The sequence below is a fragment of the Pholcus phalangioides genome, unplaced genomic scaffold (assembly GCF_987345545.1).
Source record: "Pholcus phalangioides strain wild (caught in Gottingen) unplaced genomic scaffold, Ppha-v1.0 ptg000017l_1, whole genome shotgun sequence".
In the NCBI taxonomy this organism is placed as follows: domain Eukaryota; kingdom Metazoa; phylum Arthropoda; class Arachnida; order Araneae; family Pholcidae; genus Pholcus; species Pholcus phalangioides.
This window is the reverse complement of record NW_028301610.1, coordinates 39603352-39623396: the sequence shown is the minus strand read 5'-3', so window position 1 is coordinate 39623396 and position 20045 is coordinate 39603352. Positions and strand designations below refer to the sequence as shown.

General features: G+C 32.7%; 1 protein-coding gene across 3 annotated transcripts; it reads left to right on the top strand.

Annotated features, from left to right (window-relative positions):
* Positions 1 to 873: 873 nt before the first annotated feature.
* On the top strand, positions 874 to 19796 carry LOC149073051 (uncharacterized). Of its 3 annotated transcripts, none has more exons than XM_089246246.1 (2): positions 874 to 977; positions 16872 to 19796. In XM_089246246.1, the coding sequence occupies exons 1-2, from the start codon at positions 957 to 959 to the stop codon at positions 17487 to 17489; spliced, it is 639 nt and encodes a 212-aa protein (XP_089102372.1). In that variant the 5' UTR covers positions 874 to 956; the 3' UTR covers positions 17490 to 19796. The 3 variants fall into 3 exon arrangements, with proteins under 3 accessions (XP_089102372.1, XP_089102373.1, XP_089102374.1); XM_089246247.1 differs by lacking the exon at positions 874 to 977 and adding an exon at positions 5912 to 5995; XM_089246248.1 differs by lacking the exon at positions 874 to 977 and adding an exon at positions 6442 to 6604.
* The last annotated feature ends 249 nt before the right edge of the window (positions 19797 to 20045 follow it).

Genomic DNA, 20045 nt, shown 5'->3' with positions numbered 1-20045 from the left:
TACCTTTAATATTAGCTGTTGACTATCACTTGTGAATTACTTGTAACAGCGAGATTCTTGTTATAAGCCGTACTCGTAATAACGGATTTTTACTGTATATAGTGTGCAATGTAAGCAAGCTCATCTGGGTTATCCACTCTCGTTTAATTAACCGTTTTATAAATCAAGAAAAATTTCGATTTTATATACGGTCGAATCCGTTATAACGAACTCCAAGGGACCGGAGAAATCACTTCATAATAACGAAATTTCGTTATAAAAGAATTCTAGATTTTTACATTGTTTCTATGAAAACTTATTTGAGGGATTAGAAAAGTTTTCGTTTCAAAACGAGATTTTTTTTCACTATAACGGCATTCGTTAAAAAGGGAATAGACTTTAGTTCCATTGCATTAAAAATGGAAATATATGGAATGGAGTTTTACGGGAATTATAAGCTTTTTAATAAAACAAGAGAAGATTAAAACGAAAAATCCAGATAACCTTGAAACATAATTGAAATTTTGATTGAAGAAATTTTCATTCATGAAGACAACATATAGTCACGGTTTTAAATATATTCTACTATATATATCGGTCAAGGCCTAATAAAGATAACCAGAAATACATTGATATTTGAAAGAAATTTCTGCCGTACTAAAGGGATGAAGTCCTAATAGAAATATTGTTTTGTCGACATTTCTATCTAATTTTAGGTCACAATTCTTCAGCAGCTGTTACTTTCTCGTAATCCACGCAAGTAGATATGGGTACCTCTATATTCTACTGACCCTCTTCTATGTGAGAACATCAAATGATTCTACTGGTATTTAGTAATACTACGCATAGAATATTGTCTATAAAAGCCGCCCAATCATTCATTTGTGTCAGTGGAACGTTTTCAACTTGAATTCGTGCAATATCATTTCCCCAATCTTAAATCGGAATACGTACGTGAGTGGATTTATTTGGAAAATATGAAATACGCATTAGGATGTGTAAGTAGAACTTATGGACTGGTATAATTATATTAAATAGGTATAAGTTATAAATTTTCTTGAATTTGCGACAGTAAATGATGAGTTTGATCTTGTTTGAATTTAAACAATATTGGGAATTTTTAGTTCTGTAACTGATGACATTTCAAATTTTGGAAGTCATTAAACTTTGCAAAGACCTTAACGTCAGTTTCAAATTTCTAGAACCCGAAATTTGTGATCAATTGTTTAGCTGTCAGTGTATTAAAAATTATACTTCGCCTAAAGAGAAAAAGAGGCAATTGTCTTGTAGTTGGTTATTGTTTGAGCAGACTCAAGGACAATAATGCAATAGAAATTCTACTTAATGGTAAAAAAGCAATCTTCGTGTCACTTGCAATATAAGCATAGAAAACATCGGCTGAAAAATGTAATTTATAAACAATACTCTTTTATTTCAATAACAGTAATAATGCGAGATGACAGGTACTACTACTAGGTATGATATTGAGTTCTTAATCTTTGATTGGGCGTAGGAAGCAGTATGACTCATGTTTACATGTTCTCATTCGATTATTTTTTGGAGCGTGAAGAAATATGAGTATAGAGCTTTAGCTGAGATATCTCTTGGGATTCATTCGATTCCTTGTATCTCTCTCTCTCTCTCTCTCTCTCTTATTGCATTTTCCAGCAAAATCATATATTTTCTGTTGACTCGCATATACAGAGTTGCCATTCTTATCGTTGTCCAAAACAGTTTGTTCGTAAACCTTAGAGAACCTAGGAAATAACTTACAATTACAAACAATATTTCAAATGTTGACGCACATTAATTCACATGGAAAGTGTCATGAAGTGTCGTCCGCAAAAAATTATGAAAAAATTAGAGTACAACCATCTCACTCAAAACTAATTTTTAAATTCACAAAAAATTATCAAAAATGACAACAGTTGGCTACTCGTCACCCTTTGCGCTTCTTTGATGGATATCTATAAAAAAACTTCTTTTCACTTTCTTTTTCTTCCTTATATATATATACAGTTTAAAAAATAAGTTATTTTTTTCTGTCTGTACTGTACCTGATGATTATTACTGATGATGTGTTGTTTGGATGACGTCAGCCACGGGTTGCGGGATTTTTGAATTCATTCTTGACTTCTATTGGCGTTTAAAATATTAAAATTTACAGTTTTTTGAGTTACCCATTTCCGACGGTTTTTTTTTTTTTTTTTTTGTGCAAATTACCACTGATTCTTCTACTCATTTAGTAGAATCAGTGGCAATTTTTTCAAAATTTTTTTGAAGACGTCACCTTGGTACAGTTTGTTAGGAACCACGTAAGTGAAACATATTTCTGAAAAACTTACGAAATTTAATGTCCTGCGCCATAAATTATGAAGAACTTCTTCATAAACTGACATGACAAAATAAAGTCCTAAGGGCCCGTATGAAAATTTAAGTTGAATAACCAATGTGATTTTCCCCAGATTTCACTCAATGGCATAACGTTAGGGGTTGTGAGGGCGCTCCTGATGAATAAATCGAATTCGTCAAAACTATTTGACTCGGAAGTAATTTTACGTACGCCCCCTCGTCCACCCATATTTCAGCAAAATACAATTAATCCTTCAAGCTTCAACTTCGTAACATTTTCAGAATAATAATTTTTTATAACAAAATCGATTTCTAGGAAAATGGGCGACAACATTTAAAACATTTTTATTATTATTTTTCTTGTAACTCGAAGTTATCTTTAAAACTAACGATTTGGAAATTTGCTATGAAAAGAGTGGACACTATATTATGATTCAATGTTGTCGTTCCAGAAATTACAGAAATGTGAATAGAATAATGTGTTATATAGATTATACCATAGGATACAGGGAGGAGGGGGGATTATCTTCAGGATATGGAGAGATCATGTAGACAGTTGAAATCGGCAGTAGACTGTAGTTACCCCTATAATTAATTCTAGTCAACAAAATACGACAAACGTGAGACAAAATGGATAGGTTAATTGTTAACGTTGGTTAATTGTCAATACTATCACAAATTAATACGAAAAATATATGAATAAAATATATTTATAAAGATGTATTTCGCAAAAATTTTCCGAAAGCGAATAGAGTAAACACTCTACAATTGATTCTAAATTTTTTGTAAAATATGAAAAATGATCAGTAAAAAGAGAAGAGTTGAATTGTGATCATTTCAGCCCCTGTGAATTCATAATTAGGAGAATTTCGAAACTAGTTTTTATAACCCAAATCGGTGGAAATAATCACGATGCTAACTTTTAGAATTTGTGCATCTCTATGCTGTATCGAAATAAATTTATCTCCTAGAATTAAAAAAAAAATTCGTTGAGCTATCGACAGTATAAATTCTTGAATTGAGCACGTAAAAAGTGACGTAAATCAAAAATTTTAATAACTCATTTCTATAAATATTTCTTTAAATGATGCGGGTGAATTTTTTTTGTTTTTAGCAGTGGAGAGAGCTTCCACTTTTGAACTAACACACACACACACACACACACACACACACACACACACCTGCTTTTGCTAATCAATTTTCGTACACACTTTACTTTTATCCAAGCCAATCTAATTATCCATCATCCATGAGTATCAGTCAATTTGGATAATCAACGCTCTATAGTACAAAATCGTAGATAGAGCATTAACCTATCCATTATCTCAGATTATTCTAATGCCAAATTATAACGAACACAATAAAATATGTAATTTTTTTCATCCGAGAAGGTTAATGAGCATGTATCTCATATCGACATGTACATAATTACAGTCGATCCCGCTAATAATGTTTTCCAAAAACCGTCAGGAAAAACGATGTAACCGGGAAAACGCTTTAAGCGGGAAATCTCGAGGAATATTAGTGAGAGTTGAGACCACGAAAATATGTCGTACGAAGCGGGCAAACGTTATAAGCGGGATCTACTGTACCTAAAACATTTCTGGATATAAATTTTTATACTGACAGAGTAATGTTCCAGTGATCAACAATTAAAAACTATGTTTCTGCTTTCTACATTTTGATAGTAATGACAAAAAAAATATAATTTCGGTACTTATCATTACGCGTTGCGTTTGACTGAATTTTATATATATATGTTATATTGGCCAAATTTCGTCGAGAAAAGTAAGAGTATTATGGATAATAAAAACGGGAAAATATATGATACTAGCTTCTACCAGCGGCTTGGTTAACAAATCCACGCAAATAATTGCTCGGTGATATATAATTCCACAAATATAGCATTTTATTAGCAGTGAAAATATAGCTTCAGTGGTTTGTGCTCAGCGATGATTGCCCCATGTAACCTATGAACCTCTCTTATTTTTTGAAACCATATTTTAATTTTCGATTGATTTTTCTTTTGATTTTCTGTTTGACAGTTATAAATTTTTTGTATAAAATGTGTGAAAATAAAACTCCTACTGTAAATTGTTTGTGTCTCTCATACGCTGTAAAGTTTCACGCAAAACATAATTTCTAGCATTATAATTAAATAAAATTTATCACAACGTTTTTTCCTGATGGTTTTTCGAAAAAAACAAACAAACCGTGATCCACTGTATTTTATATCAGTTCAAAGTTACATAAAAAATTAAATTAATGCCCATTCTTTTAAACTTGTAAAAATACGTTGTTTGAGGTATCGGTAATTAATTAGTAAAATCAATTAGTTTATACCAATTAAAAGCATCACATTGATACGTGATTTTTTTTCAGTTATTTTTAAAAAATGGTTGAAAAATTTCAAAATTGGGCATTATCTTGAGTTTTTGTTTTAATATTTAATATAAATTGATTAATTTCACTGATTAATTTCCGACTCCTTCAATAAAATGTTTGAGAAGTATCAGAAAAATGAGAATTATATAGTTTTTGATGGTTTTTTATTTTTCACGAATAAAAATAAAATAATTAGAAGATTATGAAAAACCCATCAAATTAATGCCAAATTTTTAAAAACAAAAAAATTCAGCTCAATGATATTAGTAATCAAATACAGTATATATAGATTGTGTGCAATGCATTCACCAATTCTAAGAGTAGTAAAAATTTTTTTTTGAAGAAAAATTCATCTCTGCCTCTACCGGTAATCGAACTCGTATCCCTCGTATGCCAGTCGAGTGCTCTTCCTAAAAAAAAATCATAATATCTTCACACAACATCCAGTTTTCTGTATATCTTGCATAAAACTAGTGGAGAACGTCATCATACAATAATTAGTAACTTAAAAAATTTAAATTACTAATTAATTGTAATTGTTGATAGCAGAAGAACTACAACGTTACAAATAGTCAATCATTACACTTCGCTCACAATGTAAAATATAGATGGCAGCACTGAAATATCAGACACACAACACTAGATACGCTCTCAGACTGTTAGTTGCACACTCACATTCCAACCACAACTCATTCGCTATTAAATTGGCTACGGCGATAGGACCAGAGTAGGGCCGTCCTAACGCATGGGTCCATCTGAGCACGGCCCGGGAGACTCAAGATCATAAGGGGCCTCGTGAAAAAATCATTTGGAACTACGATTTTCAGGAGTAGACAGACACTCTCCGCTAAGCGGGGGTCCATGATGCTATTATGACAGGCCCTGGACAGGAGTTGTGCTAGGTTTAAAAGAAAGTATTTTTCCTATTTGGTATTCTAATTACCCGTACTGTTCTCACGGAATATGGTCCATTAAGCCGGGACCACCAAAAAAAAAAAGCCAGAAAAATGTGGTGTCATATGGTCATTCAAATTATTAAATACGCAATACAACCACTATAGATTGCCCAATGATGATGTCTTTCTCATTCGTGGAAAAATAAATTATAAAACGGATGACCTGATTGAGTATAACAAACAAGCTACTACGCATGTGCGGAAGTTAAAAGAAGCGTGGTGGGGGGGGGGGAAACAACAAACATCTTCAACCGTAACCGATAAACAAAAACAACAACGCTAAATATTTCATTCATTGTTGATGTAATGATTCACTATTGCAGGTGAAAATATTTGTTATTATTTTTGAATTTATTGCAAAAAAATATATATATCTTTAATGAAATCTGAATCTTAAGACGTTTAGATCGTACAATTTTTTGCTATCTTTTTCCTGTACACAAACTATTTCATATTGCGGCAGGAGTAATTTAAATATCTATGACTTTTTCAGTTGAAATTGTTAAATGAACTTTTCAGTTGACCGAAAATTGATTAACCCAAAAAAGTACTGTATAATTTCTTAGATAATGCTAATCTCTCATATCCTATGGGAGATTAATATGCCAGTTTGATTCCCTGTTACTGAGTAGGATCCACAGAAAATTTTATTAAATTTAATTTTTGTTTCTTATACTGTTTTAAATATATTTATTTTTTATTGTTAATGATTGATCTATTTTTTTTTCTTCAATTAGAGACCAATTTGCCAACTGCTAAAGTGGCCAGATGTTTTTAGTAGGGATGTAAGACTTGTGCCTGTGTAAATTGTGTTTTACTTCCATGAGGATAAATATGAAGGGTCTATAAACATACAAAAGTCTCCTCCCAGTTTATAAAAAATCGTATAATGGCAATTTTATTCTTATGGTGCAAATACGTATGATTTGAAGGTGTGTGTGTCATATTTTAAGTGTTCTTTTTTTAAAGTGGGATGCTAAAGTTTTTTTGTGTTTGTTGTCATTGCCCTGCATAAGCAAGGGTGTGTCCAGACTTATTTTGTAGGATCCTGTTTTTGTGAAAAATTTTCTTTGTGTGAAATGGTCATTAATTTTATGGAATTTTCCAGGCAAATGTATCTACAAAAAAGGTTCTATAAAAGTGCTGAGAAATTGAATTATCTGAATGTTATGCCGAAACTGATATCTGGAAAAAAGTGATTTGTCGCCTCTGGGAATCGAACCTGGCTCCCCTTGCATACCGGGAAGTGCGCTAACCAATGCACCAGAGACACACTTTTCAATTCCTTATAACACGCATTAGTAGCATGAAGCACTGAATGGAGTCGTAGCAATAAGGAATTGAAAAGTGTGTCTCTGGTGTATTGGTTAGTGCACTTGTCCGGTATGCAAGAGGAACCAGATTCAATTGCCGGAGGAGACAAAATCACTTTTCTTTCCAAATATTAGTTTCGGCATAAGCAGGGGTGTATCCAGACTTATTTTGTAAGATCCTGTTTTTGTGAAAAATTTTCTTTATTTGTGTGAAATGGTCATTAATTTTATGGAAAGCAAAATAATCCAGTTAATTTATCACAAAAGAAATGAAATTCCAAATTTCTGGTTTCGTTAATATGTATTTTAGAAAGGGTCAGTTTTTCAGTTCCAAAAATATGTGAAGGGTCTGAAAACTGGACCTTAATTTTGGCTGAACAGACCCCTGATAAGGTGAGTTTTGAAGTTGGCAGAGGATACGTAGCCGGACGTTTATTCGATATACGGTGGAAGACTTGCAGTGGCGTCACACATTTTTGTCAGATTGTTTAGAGGCATGTGACACCGGACGTTAATTCAATGTACGGCAGATTTGATTAAGTCATGTCACTAGCTTGCCGTATCTTTTGAAAATAACGAAACAAATAATTATCTCATCTGTATTATGATTAGTGCAATGTGATTTCACTTTTATTTTGTTATGACGGCTTGCGTAGTTCAAGTGGGCGTGCTTCACTTCTGTTGGAGATCTTTCTAAATTTTTCATTGGCGACTGGAATGTTTTTCCATGCAAATGTATCTACAAAAAAGGTTCTATAAAAGTGCTGAGAAATTGAATTATCTGAATGTTATGCCGAAACTGATATCTGGACAAAAAGTGATTTGTCTCCTCCGGGAATCGAACCCGGCTCCCCTTGCATACCGGGAAGTGCGCTAACCAATGCACCAGAGACACACTTTTCAATTCCTTATAACACGCATTAGTAGCATGAAGCACTGAATGGAGTCGTAGCAATAAGGAATTGAAAAGTGTGTCTCTGGTGTATTGGTTAGTGCACTTGTCCGGTATGCAAGAGGAACCAGATTCAATTGCCAGAGGAGACAAAATCACTTTTTTTTCCAAATATCAGTTTCAGCATAACATCCAGAAAATTCAATTTCTCAGTATATTTCAAGCCGAAAATACCATCTGTTCTATAAAAGTGTTGTCTTTATCTCCTTTAGCACCATTTTCAGTTCTTATTGTCAGTAGTGCTTTAGCGATCTGCATTTGTGCCTGTTTCTTAAACATTTATCCTTGGCACGTTAATTTTTCCCTTTTTTTTATTGACGAGTTTTCTCAAATCTGATGAGAAAACGCTTTAGTTTTCACCACGGCTCGACATGAAAAAAAAATTTATTCACCAGCCAAATTTCTTAAAAACCAAAAATGACTTTAAAGAAAATTGGCTTAAATAATGTTTTTTCGACTTTTCCTGGACTTTATATCTTTTTCCTATGCTAAATGACACTGTCATGAAATTTAAAAATTCAGTGTTATACATCGACTTCAGTTTAGTAATCACATACAGAAAATTTTAAGTGTCAATGCTGATTTCATAGTCACCTAGGATTTGTCAAGCGCTGGTTTTCAACATTGGTCTTTTATTGATTTTTTAATACAAACAAGTTTTACTCCCATTTGTACTTTTTTTTTTCATCACACTTTTCTCCATTTTTTTTCTCAATTCAAATATCTCAGTCAATATTGCACTTAAAAAGGTGGATTTTTTTGGCCTCGGAAGAGATTGGGTAATAACTTTCTAATTGGGTTTTTGAGAACAGGGTGTAATGCAAAAAGTTAGTTTTTGTATTTAATAACTATACAACCCTTTGCAACACGTGTCTGAGTTTTACATGTTATTTGGATAATTTTTCTAATTGGAAGTATACCTCTAGGAAGAATGGTTTGCCATTAATTTGGGGAGCATTCTGTTAGCTATGCACCCTGTATATTATGATTGATGTATTTATGGTCATGTATTCTCTTTTGATTGATTTTTGGTGTATGGTACTTGAATTACACTAGAAAAGTTCTGTTATAAAACTTCAAAAATATAACCAATAAGCTTATTGGTTGAATTTGTCAAGTTTTATAAAACTTTTATTGTGTAATACTGGCCTTTTACCTTTGCTAAATTTTGGGTAATTGTGTGTGTTAATTAAAGGGGGAGGGGTATTTGAATTTTTTTTGGCAGCCATATCTTTATTTCCAGGATGTTCAAGGTTTTTGGGGATAAAAATTCTGGGTCACACACACGCATCCCAAAGGGCCAGAACCTTAGTGTAATTAAAAATTACATTTAGCGGCAGTGTGGCTGACAGAATCGATTGCTCATTTAATAACGTTATTGGAGGAATAATCCTAATTTCTTCATGTATTCTAAAGTTGGCAAAGTGCTTTGTCAATGTTTGCAACCCTTTCTCATAGAAAAAGATTTTTAAGATAGGGGGTCTGTTGACCATTTTGGTCAGGAAGAAGGATGTTGGCACCTAATGAAATTTATTATTCTGGAGTGGGAGCAGGACCGGAATGAGGGGATGGCAAAAGGAGCAACTGTCCTGAGCAGCAAATGTTAAGGAAGACTGAAAATACTGTTAGGCAGGTATTACACACACTATATAAGTTCTCCAGACTGCAGTGTCTTTTCAAACTGATTTTCCTGCCCCAAGATCAGAACTCTCCATCCTCTGTCTTTAGAAACCAAGGAAGGGAGTTACACAGTATCATTAAGCATTGTGTCTTATGTAATTACTGCCATGTAGTTATTGATTAGAAAATATTCTGAAACAAAATTACACTTTGTAATTAGAAATCTTGAATATCTGACCAACCCGCATGTTTGTGTGTACTAGGTCTGAAAGGGTTAGCTGGTGCTCACAAACATGCGGGTTGTTTTTTTTGCTGTTGATATATTTTTTTTATAACCTCTGAGTTCAGCTCTAACTTCAATGATAAAACATCCACAATTCTCAAAGTCAAGGCTGAACTTGTGAGGTTAAAAATGGAATATCCAAAGTGAGGAAAAACAACCCTTTGTTTTTTAATCGATCCGAGTCTAAAAGGGTTAAAAAACTTAACATCCAACTATGGACTGAGTGGCATTGAAAATAAAAAATCAATATAGAATATACAATGGAAAATTTTGAAAAATCTATAAAAAAAATTGCCATGGTCCCAATTGTTTTAAACATTTATCTAAATATTTGGATAATTGAGTTGATAATTATTTCAGTCTTTCTAACACTTGGAGGAGTTAAAATTTGCACTCCTAGTTTCGAATCACAGATTTCTTTTAGTAGTGAAAAAATCTAGTATAACACATTAATAAATGTTGTTATAAACACCACTTTCAAGTTTCTAAAATTGGATTATATAAAAATTAAATTTTTTCTTATCGTTTTAGTTTTTATGCAAGCACAGGGGAACCTTGATTGTCAGCTATGTTTTAATAAGTTAAGATTCTCTCATTTGTTAAAGTACTTTATTATGATTACTATGCATAGATTCTTTCCAACTTTTATTTCATTTTTCAGTTGGACCCAAATTCAAAAGTAACTTCATTTTGTTAAAAAGCTATAATATTAATAATTATGCTCATTTGAGGAAACACATGATAGTGGTGTCATTGGAATGAACACTACTGATTCCATTTTATACCTTCTGGAAATTTTTTATCAATATTATAAAAGCAATGAATTTTCATACCATTACATTTATCCGATTATGAATGGTATAATATTGGATTGAATCTTCCACAATCAAGCATGCAAATAAACTGTTAGAATGGATGTGCTTTGCTCTCAAGCACTATTTACATTCTCTTTCCAGATTTTTATTTACACCTACATTGAACACAGTCAAACTTGATTAATTTGAAGCTCAGGGAGGTAGCAAAAAGTTTGAATTATCCAATTACTATCACAACAGAATTACTATCAGGGTTGGGTTTTTGGCGTCAAAAACTAGTTAAAAAACTGTCAAAAACCTAAATGAATGCCTTTTGATAATGTTTTGAACACAATAGGTATATAACATGATGTAAACCTTACTTTTTTGCATATTACAATGTTTTATTACAATAATTAAAACAAAATATTAATTATAATTTGCAATTTTAAATTTTTCAACATAGAAATCTAGAACATAGGAAATATAATTTTATCGTTTATTTATTGAAGCAAATCATTACTTGTGTTCAATTTGGTAAGCTGAATAGAGCTGTTTATTCAAAATATGTATGATAGGGCATCAGGGTTAGGTTTTTGACCCCAGAAACTAACTCAGTATTAAAACTGTCAAAATCTTACTGTCAATGGTGTCAAATAGTTTTTGTTAACTTGATAGATATGTTAAATAACAAAACACTTACTGTTATGTAGATTAAAGGGTTTTATATTCAGAATTATAATTACTGAGGGAAAATATTTTGATATTTTAAATTTTCTGATCCGCCCAAAATTTTATTGCATGTAAAAATTCTCATGCAGCATCTCTTAATACATTAATTAAACTAATTTATTTTCACCTATAAATTTCTTTGCTCAGGGGTGCGTAAATTCAGAGTTTTAAAGAGTATTTTCAACCAAAGCAGAGCTGATAGGACTTGATACCCAAAGCAATTTTTTGCGCGTTTGAATACAGCTTCAATTGGAAAACCATTGCATTATAAATACTAGTAAATATACCATATCATAGTGCAAAAATAAGAATAAGTTTGACTAAGGATAAGTTACAGGAGTTTCTTAAGTATCATATACAAGCTAGCATTGCCATTAAATGACATTTTAGTCCTACAATTTAGTATTTTGATTGCTAGATATATTTCAATGTTATGCACAATAAGAGTATCGTTTTAAGTATCGGTTATTATTTAAATAATTTAATAATAACAGAAATCAACATTACTTTTTCGTGCGAGAAACGATTACTATTGAACGTTACGTTACAATTTTGGAACAATTTGTCAGCACACATGGCGCATACCGCAGCCCATGCAGTAACTTTAGGCAAATGCAGTGGTTTCTCTTCACACAAATGATGATTTTCGGAACCCAAAAATCTTGTTTTTTTTTTTTTTAATTTTAAAAAATTAAAAAAAAAAACTAAATTTTCGAAATTTCTGTACAACATTCTTACAGTTTTGCTAATAAACGTACCGTTTACCGCATAATTCTATTGATCTTTGTTGTAGAGATATTTAATTTTGAAATAAGGGCTTATTCGCTGATCACCCTGTATTTCCGATGAGAATTTTTATATTGAAAAGCAATATTTGATGTTTTTGACGTGACAGTTTAAACCATCAAAAACTGTCATGTGTCAAAAACCTGCTAACCCTGATTACTATACTTTCACAAAAAATCAAAAACTCTCAATTATTATAAAGTTGCAGTGAATGGTATAATTTATTATTGCCTGTATAAAATGTAAATGATCATAAAAACTAGTTCATTTCTAAATTTGTAATTTTAATTTTTTTTTGGATGCTCTTAAATATTGTGCAAAATCTTCAAGTTGATTAAGAGAATGAAAGATGCAGTTTTGAAGCTACACCAGCCTTATTTTTTAACATGTCTGTAGCTTCTGCAAGCGTTGGAGTAGGGACCTCTGTTGTTTTCTTATATTAGTTTTCATCGTCTTCAAGAGAATATTCAGTGTGACTTTATATTCTCTACTATGTTAAACAAAGGTATGAGCCTTGGTTGGACATGGTGAAAATGTTCCTAAGTTACATGGATATTCTAAAATAAGCAAACAATGACATTAGAGGGACACGAGTCCCAATCACATTTTGCTAGTTTGCATCTGCTGTTAGTAGGTGTTAATAAAGTCATCCAAGAACCAGTAAAACTTCAGTTGCTCACGGAAAAATAAAAGCTAGTATATAGAACTGGTAAAGAAAATATTGCTTCTTGTTGCTTGAGTTACAACAAAAAAGTTCAACTTTTGTTGATTGTAATTTTTTCAATGTTGGCTACATGTTATATTCTGGAAAAGATCAGTAAACAACAGAATAAAGTAAGGGATGACCAAAATTTAGCTAGAAATACTGAGAAAATAAACATTTTGCAAATGACATATCTGAATCAAACTTCAAATTATCAAAAACATTAGGGAAAAAGGTTGAATTAAACAGGTAATTTTAACATTAAATTGAATAGGAAATTCAAGGGTAACTCCTAACATTTGAATTAGCCAAGTTCACCTGTACATAAAGACAGATATTGATGGCTAAAGTTCAGTCCTGTTCAAGTTCTGAAAGAGTAACTTTGTGCCACTATAAAAATCTCCACAACAAATTACCATATTTTAATGTGTATAAGGAGCCCACCTTTTTCCGAAAATTGGGTCCCAAAAATAGGAGTGGTTTCTTATACATGTATAGTATTATGTATCTTTTTTTTCTCCAAATTTTAAGGCAAAAAAATCAGGGGGCTCCTTATACACGTTGAAATACAGTATTTAATGATACATGCACTATATTTTCCAAATAATTGGTGCCATTGTTCAAACAGTTGTCACGTCTGAGTATTAATTTCTGCATCCTCCATAATCAAAGAAATCTACTGTCAGCTACCAGAACCACACTTCAACTGCATTACATTTTGTTATTGTGAAAGTGAAGTAAGATGTTTCTTCAGGTAAAAAAAACAAGCAGAAGTCACTAGGCCCAAGATCCCGGCTGAATGGTTGAGAACTTCCTATTTGAATCTCTTAAGAAGTGCATCTGTGACATTTACCACTTCAACCATGAGCATTTTCATGAAGCCAGCAGATGCCTGTCAAAGGTGTTGCAAATTTTTATAATACGCCTCAGCACCAATTATGATGGTGGGAAGCATAATGCCAAACAGCAGAATGTGTTTTCTCTCAGAAAACAGAAGTCATGGCTTTTTTTTTTTGTAATTGAAATTTTAAATTTTTGGCTTTTGAAGAATATGTATGCTGCCATTGCATTAATTGTTGCTTGGAATCAGGGGTATAGTGATAAACCCAAGTATCATCACTTGTCACAGTGTGGTCAAGAAACTCATTCCCTGTGCAGAAAAGAGTGACAAGAACTGAACTACATTCCTCCACAATAGTTGGCATGCTGGGAAACAGAGGGAGATCAGCATGCCAGGGATACTCATATCTTGCTGATATAAACCTTGCCTATTATTTTTTCTGCATTTTAGAATCCTTTTTATTTTTACTACATTCAGATAGTTCTAGTTTTATGTTTGCTTTTGCTACCATAAATCTTGGTTTATTGCAAATATTGGATACTCATATTGCATATTTGTTTTCGTACTTTAGATGAGCTGAACAGGGAAAATTGTCTACTGCAAAGTATTTTATAGTCTTTGATCACGTGTTTAAGATTTCAATAAACAGAGCAAAAAGTGAAAAATTTCAGTGTGAAACAAGATGTTTGTAACGCAAAAGCAACAGCATATTTAATTTATTTATATTTTTGCTTGTCTGAACATTACTTCTCCCACTTATTAATTTTTTGCCAGTCCATCTGAATGAAATGACCAATAACCGATTACAGACCTAGTGAATCATCCTGCAATGATTTACAGCCAGTTACCACTAACTCCACCATTGCCATAATAGTGGTTGGCTGAAGTTGGTTTTCTGTGGTTCCCAACTTCGAGGCACAAATGCGAGCCAATGCCCCCATTAGAAAGTCTCGCCACAGAGAGCAACAGGCCTACAACAATACAATTATTCAATCATTACACTTCACTCATAGTTAAAAAAAAATTAATGGCAGATGGAAGCACTACACACAGCAAGCATTACATAGAAACAAACTTCACGTCAGGTTCACTGCACTTACACACACATTCCAACATGTACCAATTCGCTAGAAGTTCGGCAGAGGAATATGGACGAGGTGCATGTGGGGTTCAGTAGGAGCCAGCTACCTTTTACAAAGGTGGACCATGATAGAAAATAGCTGCATTTATAAAATTAAAGGAATGTAGGGCAGTAGAGAAAAGGAAAATTTTATTATAATCGTGATGAGAAGAGATTTTTAGAATTTCTTCTATCTGCACATAATCAAACTCTTGGGCAAAACACATTTTCTGCAGTTAAAACTAATATTTTACTCTGATTTGCTTATTTATTCAGTATTTATTAAAGATTAATATTTTCTGAATGTATTACGTGATCTTTATCAAACCTCACTCTTCCTTGCATGCCGTGAATGAACCAGACTCCAACATAAAAAAAAGGTTGGTGCCTCCGATTTTTATGGCATGCTGGCTAATACAGTAAGCCTATATACTTTTTCAATCTTTAAATTGAAAGAATAATCAACATAAAAATAAAAACTTGAGCATTTAAGGGTTAGCCCATATTTTCACATTAACTGCATTGTTTTTGCAATGTTGCATCACTTCCTTGCCCTTCGCACAGAATATCTGTCTTGCATTCTGTTTCACTCTCCATCATCATTGTTATTGCATTATTTGCAATATTTTGGTTCTATTTTGTAGAAATGTTTTATACTTGTTTTCCACATCTTTTTACACTGAATACCATAACACATCCTAGCATCTTTGCTAGTCAATGGTAGCAAAAAAAAAAAATTCTATGTTTAGACCTCAATTTAGTGATCACACATAGAAAATTTTAGGTGCAAATTCCTATTTTTTAGTCACCATGGTGACTTGGTGGCTGGATTTGTCAATCCCTGGTCCACAGCATTTTTCTGAATGTAATGTTTTTGTTGTGTTAAAATTTTTTTACATTTTTTAAAATCATAAAACATAAAATCATATGTTCATGTTCAAATCTAATGCTTTATTACTTCATCTAGACCAGTGATTCCCAACGTGGGCGTGAACGCCCCCTTGGGGGCGATGGAATGTTCTAGGGGGGGCGGTAGAAGATACGGGTATAACATAGGATAATATGGGTTAGATTGTGTTGGGGTTCGATGGGAGATAAAAATTTCTGAAGAAGGGGGCGATGGGACAAAAAAGGTTGGGAAACTGATCTAGACCTATATTCATGTGTTTAGGCGCAGATTGACCTAATTGATTTTGGTTTTTTTGGTGCAAGGACCAATCAATTCATCTATGAGTGCAGATATGCTTTCAAAGACGCTTAGCATAGTAACAAGTCAATGTGGATTAGTTATTGAAGAGTCATATTATTCTCATGAAATGACAAGAAGTACATTTTGTTTTAGAATAGGATTTTGAAGAATTACATTGATATAAACTTTAAAAAATTGTTCTTTTCTTTAATGGGTCATTATGTTAATGAGCCCGTATACAGTTTATAGAATTTTATCTTATTGCACCTTGGATTTTTCATGTGTTCAGATAAACTAACAGAATCAAGATTCTCAATTTATTGCTGATTACAAACGATTTTGAATCTCAACTTTAAATCATGTCCCAGCCAGGATTTGAACTTGAGATGAAGGTTAATGCTCTAATTACATGGTTGACATGGAGCTTGATTACTTGATTATTGCTCATGAGAATCTTTGCTGATGCAAAGGTGCACATTGTTAACACAAATTTCCCTTTTCCCCTGCTGAGATGTCAATCTTATCTATGCAAAATACATGAAAGAAAAAATTGTAGAGTATGGTGGTTTAAAATCACTACAAACTGTAGGTCCCCAGTCTGTGGTTAACAAAAATGACCAAGTGATCATCACAAAATTTTATTAGTGTTATAATCACTTTTACTTCAACTAGTTTTCATAAACACTTTCAATTTCAGTTTGAGGCAAAACCATAATTTCTTCTTTCAGTTTTTATAAATGAAAAAAATTATGATTGGGCAGTTTGAATACAATAATGTAGAATATTTGTATGTATTTTACAAGAGTTTCTACACTTGAGTGTTAACATGGTATCAGATGGTTAAAACATTTTTTTTTATTTTGCAGGCGTTGGTGATTTTGATACATTGTCTGTTTGTTGTTCACTGTTCAGAGTCTGATGATCAGTCTAACTCAACAAATGACCATGCAATGCCAATTAAAATTCACGCGGAACCGCAGTTCAACCCGCCATCGTTCTCGGAAAAAGTAACAGTGCCTTCCACTCCTCCTGTGAAAGTGAATCCGATTCGACCATCTTCACCTGTATATGACTACGAATATCCACATCCACCCAGACGACCATTATATGAAAATCCGTATCAACCTGGATATGGCCAGAGTTCCATTGGAGGTTATGAGGTTTCAGTCGGAGGCTCTGGCAATGGGTATGACAACGGTTACTATGAGAGACCCTGGAGTTCTAAAGTCAGAGGAAGATATCCTGGATACCGGCCTGGATACCCTCAGCGTGGTGGATTCAATGTTCCACCATGGTCTGCAAGTGGATCTGATACTAACAGATATCCTGGTTGGAACGAGAGGGGATATGGACCCAATGGGTATTTACCAGGGTACCCAGATTATGGGTATGGTGTAAGGGCTCAGCCTGCTTATGGTGGAGGTTATGGTGGCTACGGCCAACCATCTTATGGTTATGGATTGTTGAATGGTTTGTTTGGATAATTTTTTTTATGTTTGTACTTTGCAGTTTCTTTTTAATATATATATATATATATATATATTTGTTATGTGACAAGTTTTTTCAATTACCAAGTATGATTTTCAGAAACAACACATTAGCACACAAAATTAATGCATTTCTTTCAAATGCTCAAAAACATTAATAGTGAGATACTGCCAAATGTGGTAGTATTTTACTTTGTGCAGACCTATTCTCATAAAACATTCATGTAAACTATTTTTTATTGTTTAATTAGTTAAATCACAATATTTTTGTGTGTATAGACCAGTGTTTCCCAAAGTGGGCAATATCATCCCCTAAGGGTGATGGAATGGTCCTGGGGGGTGGTAGAAGCTTTGAGTTTTGTATAGAACCCCATGGGTTGGCTTGAGTTGGGGGGGGGGGGTTAGAAGAAAAACATTTTTGAGGGGGGCGAGATGGAACAAAAAGTTTGGGAACTATGATATAGACAAAAGAAAAAATTAAAACATGATTTTTCTGGTTAGAATACAAAAGCCACAATAGGCAAATTGCCCAAATTTATAGTGTATTTTTTGAAATTATAGGCTTATCCCATGGTGAACTTATTGCAAACATGTTAACAAGAACGATTGTTGCATTTTCTGTATTTTTCAATATTAAGGTATTTGATGTTGCAACAATTTTTTGAAAAGGTAATTGGATTAGTTTGCATATTTCATGAAGCTCTGTGTATGGTAGATTTAAAAAGTTAATACAGTAATACCTGTGTAAGTTGACCATCTATGGGGCTGTAATTTTCTGGTTGACTTCAACAGGTGGTAAACTCTCTTGATTATAAATTTAGTAGCATAGTGATGAATAAGTTATGTACAGTACTACATTGATTTTAACTATATATACTATATGCCCCAAAGCAGAATATGCTGGAATCTCTGCAGTGCACGTCGCAGAATAATCAGTGCTACTGCAGAACAATCTTGAAGAATTTTAAGAAAAATATAGAGAAGGAACACTATTATGGGAATTTTTACTGTCGGAACATTTCCAGTCAGCTGAGGGTTCATTGCAGAACAATGCAAAACATTCTGCTTTGAGGTACTGTGCATCATTAAATATGAAATATTTTTGATATCCATTAATGTTGTGCATGGTAATAAATATGTAAATGACCAAAGGGTTTCTATTGTTTTCATTTTCATTAATCACACATAGTACCTAGTGAAAAGTATACATTTTTCCCAATAAGAATTTATTTCTTTTTCACATCATTACTGCATGAGTAACAAGTGCATACTGTATGCTATTTTTACATCAATTTTTTCTTGGAAACAGACAATTTATCCTTGGATACATTTCATTTTATTCAGCAGAATCTTTTTCATTGTTCACATGCAAATGAAACTTTTCTTCTACAATAACTGGCTACTTGCATAGTGCATTAAATTTTTAACAGAATGACACCTTTAGAACACCCTTTTAATTTCTGTTTCCCAAGAAGAGTGATTAAACTGGTGTTTTCTCAAATTATTGAGAACGTTAGAACAGGAAGATCAACTTATTTAACACAAATTTTGTATTGCACTGTATGTTAAGATTAGTCAAGATAGGCAGGTCAACTTAGAAAGGCTTTGTATTATGTTACATCTGTGTCCTGGAAAATAGTTCAACTTGCAGAGGTGGTCGCCTTAACAGGTTTTGCTGTACAAAAGGTTTGTAAGACTATATCTTGTTAATAGATCAATATGAATGAATTTATGAGAACAGTCAATGTAAATTTATGAATTTCTATTTGAATAGATGTTTGTTTTCAGTAGCATACTTGCTCATCAATTTCAATGGGAAATTTTATTTGAAGTTTCACATTCATGAAATATTTGTGTTGATTGTGAAGGATTGATACAACTTGTTCTAAAATGTATTGACTCTCACTTTTCTATATATGTGTGCATATATATATTCAAGTCATCCAATCTGTCATTGAAAGTTTTTTTGATCTTGTTTTATGAGTGTGAGAAATCTCTTCGTGTGCAATTTTTTGCATGAAAAAGAATTTTGTGTGTGCATGCCTCCAAGTTTAGTGATATATAACCAGTGGGTCTCATGCAATCTGTTAAAAGTACAAGGAAATATCTCGATTTGGATCATTAAAATCGAATTGTTTTCCTGTTCTAAATAGGAAACGGAGCACCCCCCAAGTACACTAAATGTATATAGGTATTTATAAATGTATGTATGATGTGTGTCAAGTGTGTTAGTGCATGAGACCCATGGTTGTGCATTTGAAAAAAATAAGTCCATGTATTTCAGTATATATTACAATTCAAAAATTTAAAAAAATAACAAAAACAAAAAAATCTGTTTTAACACAGCGCCAAGCATTTTACCCCTATATAATTTAGAATTGAAAATACCACTTGGAAAAAAATCTGTTTTATTAATTTTTTCATTTATCCTTTATACTTTGTCATACCTAAATCAAAGCAGCAATGTGTGGGCTATTCGTTGTACTGTTTATTGTATCTTTTAGATCGTTGCATTAGACATTGATTTTGTCAGTCAAATAAAGATATATAATT